Genomic DNA, 6,807 nt, shown 5'->3' on the forward strand with positions numbered 1-6,807 from the left:
TTTTCTTTTTAATTTGAGTGAGAATCTCAACATAGCCCTGGCTGTCCTGGGCCTCACTACAAAGAGCAGGCTGGTCTCAAAGTTCTCAGAGATCTGCCTACCCCTGACTTCAAAGCACTAGCTAGGATTAAAGGTGTGAGTCACCACCCAGGCAGAAGACTTTTAGTTGGGATTATCAATGCCTTTCCAAATGAATACAAAAGATGCATCAGAAGTGAGTATTCCTAGTGTTATCAGCTGAATTGATATAGTTCCACACTCTTAAGGAATCTGAAGATAAGATTAATATAAAGGGGCCAGCAAGATGGGAAAAGGTGCTTAGAGCCAGCCGATGACCTGAGTTTGATTGATCTTGGGATCCATATAGTGGAAGGAGAGAACAGACACCCGCAAGCTCTTCTCTGGCCTTCACATTCCTGCCATGGCCCATGAATACACATATACATACACAAACACACACATAAATATAACAAAAAGTAACAGGAAAAGTCATATAGAAACTATGGATCTAAATACTTAAATAGTAACTGGATAAACCACAGTATAACAGGTAAGGACAGGTCCATTAGCGGTATTATTTTCTGAATTAATACTGGAAGTCTGAGTGGAGGTCTTGAGTGGTCATAAGAGAGCTCAAACTAAAGGGAGACTTATCATTTACACAAATCAGGATGGTTTCTGAGTCCTCTTGCCCGAGAGCAATTCCCCACCCCACTAAAAAGCCAGCACAGAAATCATTAACACCCTGAGATCTGCCATAGACAGGCAAGTCAGTATTGAGGTGGCCCTAGAAAAGTGTCAGGAAGGCCAGTGGAAATGAGAAAAAGCAAGATCAGTTTGGGGATTCACTTCTTTACGCCTGCTCAGGCATTTCCTGTTGCACTGCTACTTACAGGCTGGAGATAGGACAGGACATAGAAGACAATCAAGTTGTCCAGGAAGTACAGAAAGGCAGGAATGGACCACTTCATGAAACTTGAGAATTCCTTCCAGGAAGTACATCTCAAATGTCTACTTTGATGATCTTCTGAAGAAAGAAATATATGCATCATACAAAGCAATCATACAACGAAAAAACAATCTCCAATGAGAATGCTTATGTTTCCATTGAAAGTACACTAAGCTTGAATACTAATATAATTCTATTAACTGGGCTTTATTAAATTGCCTCTGTAAGTGACTTCAGGTTTACAGAAGTAAAAGATAACATGGCATTTATTAGTATCTCTTTTTCCCCACCTGTGTGTCATGAACAATTGTTGGCCAGACCCTTAGCAGATACAGAACCATAATCTTAGTAACTAAGCGACTCCAGATAGACTTGTGTGTTTTACTTCTCTGAACGTACAACCAAGAGCTCAACAAAGTAAGGAGACAAGAACAATGAATCCTTTGTGTTTTTATTCTCCCCTCAAGGGGTGATTAAAGAAGACAGCTAGTAAGTGAAATTTTCTATGCATGGACTATGAGATGGTTAAGTTTACTAATCCTGGTTTTAGCTCTTATTCCTGCTCCAGACTTCCAGAGACTTCTGGAGACATGCTGTGAAAGAAATAAAATGGAAAGAAAGGGGAAAAAAAAGGTAAATTAAACCCTTTAAGCAATGCACACACTTCATGAAATTATGAAATGCACTCAACTGACTAGAAACTCATCATAGACTGAAACTCTGTGGTGTGAATGTGCAAGCACTTGAGTGCTCCAAAAGCTCTGTTTAGTTCACATGAGATGAAAGAGTAATATGAACGTGCCAAAGTCCGTAACTGGGGAACTGAGATGGAAAATTAAGAAAAACCCACTGAGGAAGTCCAACCCAGAAACAAGTGATGAGGAGCAGGACACTGAGAAATACAATGGAAAACCTCCTAGCTCCCTTCCTTTCAATACAAGTCTCCTATCATTTTCTTTGATCCTGTTTCCCTACGTATAAGATATACTCATGTTTGGACTAGACTAAACACTATACAAGCTGCACCAGTTCTACTGTTTCCTGATAGTGTGACTTAGGAAATAGACAATATTAGCAATTACCTTTCTTTATAACACAGAGTGACACAAGTGTACAGAGAATCAGCTTCATCAGCTCTGAGCACACGTTCACAGTGGTAGGGAGATAGTCATACTTGTTCTCTGAAATGTAACAGGAAAATTTAAAACCATCAAGTTTGTTCTGCATGTTTTTACATGTAATTAGTATATTTTAAATTTAAAAATCAAACTTAACACTTGTTACATTAAATGTCTTTTAGCTGGCACAGTTTTTCTCAACATTTGGATAAATATGTTGGGAGGTTAGAATCAAGAGCAAAGAAAGTTCCATGGGAAGGAGGCAGAGACTGACTTCTAAAGAGATAATTAACATTCAGCAGCTGACTCATCAACAGTTATTTTTTTTTCAAAGATTCATTTATTATACATTAAGTACACTGTAACTGACTTCAGACACACCAGAAGAGGGCGTCAGATCTCATTACGGGTGGTTGTGAGCCGCCATGTGGTTGCTGGGATTTGAACTCTGGACCTTCAGAAGAACAGTCAGTGCTCTTCCCCGCTAAGCCATCATCTCACCAGCCCATCAATAGTTATGAATTTACCAGCTGAATTAGTATTTAGCCTGACTTATTTGCCTTAAAAAAAAAAATCAAGGTATACTTTGCCAATGGCATGTCTTTAATTCAGAATTCTCCAACCTGGTTCATATCATACTATATACACTGCTTGGCTCCCCAGCCCCTGCCATAAATGGTAAACTAGGATAGAAAAAATATATATATTTGGCAAAGAACTTTGCTATTTTTAAGGCTGAGAGGCAGTAACTCTGGATCACTACACCCACTGATGAATTATAAAGCATATTCTAGATAATAGGACAACTGAAGTAAGCATGAGGTTTGGTTAGCATGCTTTGGTCTTAGTTATAACTTGTTTTTTTTTTTCTAAATACTTAACAACTAGCTTTATAATAGTGACAAGAACAAATAGAATCTTTATTAAGGACTATTTTTAGAAATGTATTTCTCCTTCTTTGCAAACATTTGGTTGTTTCTCTTGTAGTAAAACTTGGCAAACATGGCAGGTGGTTGGCCAATTTAACCTTCTCTCTCCAATTTTCTCCCTCTTTGCTGCAGAATCCCTTGAATATTCAACATATGCCAAATTGACTGTCTGTTTCTAGGTACAATCTATCAACCTCTACAACAGCATTTGACAAACTATATTATAACTATTTACTATGTTATGCAACTCTTAGAAAGTAAACGTCCTATGACAAATAGACCAGGCTTTGGACATGTTCATATAACAGACATTTAATAAACGTCCAGCTGAATTTAAGTATTTGCTTGCTCGACTATATGCATCATCCGAAGACTAGTTCAAATACCTACTCCCTTTACTCATTTTAAAGATAAACTTCGATCACACTGTTACCCTTGAAAGGCATTTTTCATAATCTTTATCATGAGATGCAAACAAATGAACTAAAATGAGACACAAGGCAGCTCAGGTTACAATAGTGAACACTGCGTCAATGTTCTTTAAGTCATTTTTGCTTTCTATTAGTTCTTTCTGGTATTCTTCTTACAGATAATCCCAGACTGTGTGACTGTGTGTATGGCCTCAGTCCACGTATCTCTTATACATTCTTAGAAGTGCCTTTCCTCTATTTCCAGAGAAAGGAACCACGGCCTTACTATCTGCCATTCTCCTGTCAGAATCTGTCCTTCTCAGGACTAGTTTCAATACCTACCTACTTTGACTCCAGCACACTCCTTTATTCCTCTATTCATCTGACTTTTAGCATCAATTCTTAAAATTTGATAAATGAAATGTAAGACACCAGGCCCTAACAGTCTACCAGTCAACACCCATTTTATTTCTTTGTACTCAAATTACTCATTTTCTTCTTCAAGACAGGGTTTCTTTGTGTACCTTGGCTGTCCCAGAACTAGCTCTGTGGGCTAGGCTGGCCTCAACCTCAGAGATCCTTCTACTTTGCCTTCCAAATGCTGGGATCAAAGGTGTGCAGCATCATTGTCTAGCTCAAATTACTCATTTTCTGATAAATATCTTCCAGCTACAAATGCCACTGGGCTTGTTTTAATCGGTATCTTTTCATCATATGGCACTTTTGTCTTATCTCTTTTGGTTAACCGGTTAATCTTCACTGTCATCTTTATTGGATATGGAGTCATTGGTGACATGCCTCTAGGTGCATTTGTGGGCATGTTTCCAGAGAGCTTCCAGGATGTTTCCTGAAGGTAGTGAGGCAAACTCCCCTAAGTCCTTGGGTCCTGGATAATCAGAAGGGGAAGGGAGAGAGTTAGCTCTCTGGTAGGACTTACCTCTCTGATTCCTGTGGATGCTATGACCAGCTACTGCCTCACACTGCTACCTTCACGTTTCCCTGCCAACGATGCACTTTGTCCTCTCACACTGGAAACCAAAACAAACCCTCCCTTCCTTAACTGACGTTTCCTAGCTCTTTTACATTCCAAGCAACAAAGTAACTAAAACATGTAATTTTTTTTGGGGGGGGGGTCCCCACCTCTCTTCCCTTTTCCAACACTCTTTCTCTTTCAGGGTACTTGCAAGCTCTATGTGTACCACTTGAACTTCTGCCTCCTGTCTTCACCTCCCAAAGGCTGGGATTAAAAACCTTTCAAATGCATTCAACCCTGGCTCCCAGCTCTAATGGATTCTTAATGTTTAGCACATTGGCCTGGCACTTACTGTAACTCTTATTGCTCTGTCTTCTCATCTGCACAAGCTGCTACTCCCAAAATCTAAATACCAGTTCAAGAATAACTGAGATCTACATTCTACAACATTTAGTTTAAAGCTCACCAAATACACCTACAAGTAACTAGCTCCCTTTTACTCCTTTGCTAGGTGTTTTCTTTATGTGCATTTGTGCCAGTCACTGTGACACATTGTAGTAAACAGGGCATACCTAATGGCCTCATGGAAGGTAAATACCCTACCTTACCACTGTAAGTTTTTTTCAAGCTTGACTCAACTTACTTTTCCCACTAACAGTCCCTACTAAAAACACTATCAAAGTACTTGCAACTTGAACCAAAAAGATTCCAAATATCCAGTAGTTCAACCAATTGCATATCTTTGTGTGTTTTGAATATTTCTTGACTCTATCGCCTAAATTCTGATAGCAGAGTTGGTTAGTCTTCATCACCTGTGGCTTGACTTTCAATAATCTCCTATCTAACTAGCCTTCTTCCATTCTTCTAGTCTACTCTACTGAGAAGCAGCTATAATCCTTCAAATGTTTATTTGCCCAGACCCTAGGCAGAACATCACAGATGGGTATATGAAGCCCTTGGCAATGTGTTCCTTCTCTCTCCAGCCAAATGCCCCTTTGTGACCCAACAACACTTTTAAATGTTTTGCTCAATAATTCTCTCTCTCTCTCTCTCCGTTTGTTGGATTTTTTTCAAGACAGGGTTTCTCTGTGTGTAGCCTTGGCTGTCCTGAAACTTGGGTGGCCTTGAATTCAGAGATCTGCCTGCCTCTGCCTCCCAAGTGCTGGGATTAAAGGTGTGAGCCACTATCACCTAATAACTCTTAACTACATGTTTTCCCCCAACTGTTTGTTCTTTTGCCTCTGTTCCTTTTTATAAGTTGCTGTCTTTGATTCCAATGCCCCACATCCCTGTTCTTCTGGGAAATCAACTGGCATCTAGTTAGAAGTGGCCCTGCTTCCTATGTACTGCCCACCATCCTCTCCCAGATGCACGCAGTACTTTTTCAGACTGTCTCTGCAGCTTGGACATAGTCTTTTTTATTGCATTTCTTATAATAGACTTCTATAACATATTTACATGTTTATGTCTTCTAATAAACCAAATTCTTAAGGATATCGTCTGTATGCACTTTGAACTCTATGACTATGATGGTTAATATTACCAAGGACTAGGCCTCTGGTCATGCCTGTGAGGAATTATCTCAACTAGATTAGCCTCTGAGCATGCCTGTAAGGGACTATATAAATTAGCTTGAGGGAGGAAGAGCCACCTTACCTTTGGGGAAACAGCATTTCCTGGGCTAGTATCTTAGACTAAATAAGAAAGTGAAAATGAGCTGGGTGTGACTTTTTAAAAAAATTTGAAAATATTTTTCCTGTAATATGTCAATGGATGGAAGAATTCTAGCTAGGTGGCAGAAGACGACAGTGGATGAAGTGTATTTAGGAGATCTGGGGGTACATTCCAACTTTCTGGGATTACAGCTATAGTCAGTTTTGAGTTACCATGTGGATGCTGGGAACTGAACCTACAGAAGCAAGAAAAACAGTCAGTGTTCTTTGCTTCTGGGCTATCTCTTCCGCCCCAAGCATACTCTCTCTCTCTTCTCGCTTGATGCCTGTGGGTGCCATGTGAATAACTGCTACGAGCTTCCGCTACCATGACCTCTTTGCTTGGTGAACCCTATGCTCAGATAGTGAGCACAAAGAAATCCTTTCCTTAACCTGCTTTGGGCAAGTATTTTGTCAGAACAATGGGGAAAGAAACTAATATACTATTAAAACAGAGCCTAGGGCATGATATTAACTGAAGTCAAGACTTACATTCACAAGTAGGAGCCCAACTAGGTCCCTAAAAGTCATGATGTCATGATCGTATTGTTGTCAATCGTTAAGAAGTAACCAATGCAGCCGGGCGTGGTGGCGCACGCCTTTGATCCCAGCACTCTGGAGGCAGAGGCAGGTGGATTTCTGAGTTCGAGGCCAGCCTGGTCTACAAAGTAAGTTCCAGGACAGCCAGGGCTATCAGAGAAACCCTGTCTCGAAAA

The 6,807-nt window shown here is 40.0% G+C and overlaps 1 protein-coding gene across 3 annotated transcripts in view; it reads right to left on the reverse strand.

Moving 5' to 3' along the window:
* The window catches only part of Slc35a5 (solute carrier family 35 member A5), a 20,818-nt gene that overhangs the window by 12,305 nt on the left and 1,706 nt on the right, over window positions 1-6,807 (reverse strand). For 2 of the 3 annotated variants that reach the window (XM_021184714.2, XM_029470704.1), the window contains exons 3-4: window positions 2,032-2,130; window positions 894-1,027 (exon numbers count right to left, since the gene is read on the reverse strand). In XM_021184714.2, coding sequence (XP_021040373.1) covers window positions 894-1,027; window positions 2,032-2,130 — 233 coding nt within the window. The remainder of the gene's footprint in view (window positions 1-893; window positions 1,028-2,031; window positions 2,131-6,807) is intronic. The other variant, XM_029470705.1, reaches the window with a different exon arrangement.

This window comes from Mus caroli, chromosome 16 (genome assembly GCF_900094665.2).
Source record: "Mus caroli chromosome 16, CAROLI_EIJ_v1.1, whole genome shotgun sequence".
In the NCBI taxonomy this organism is placed as follows: Eukaryota; Metazoa; Chordata; class Mammalia; order Rodentia; family Muridae; genus Mus; species Mus caroli.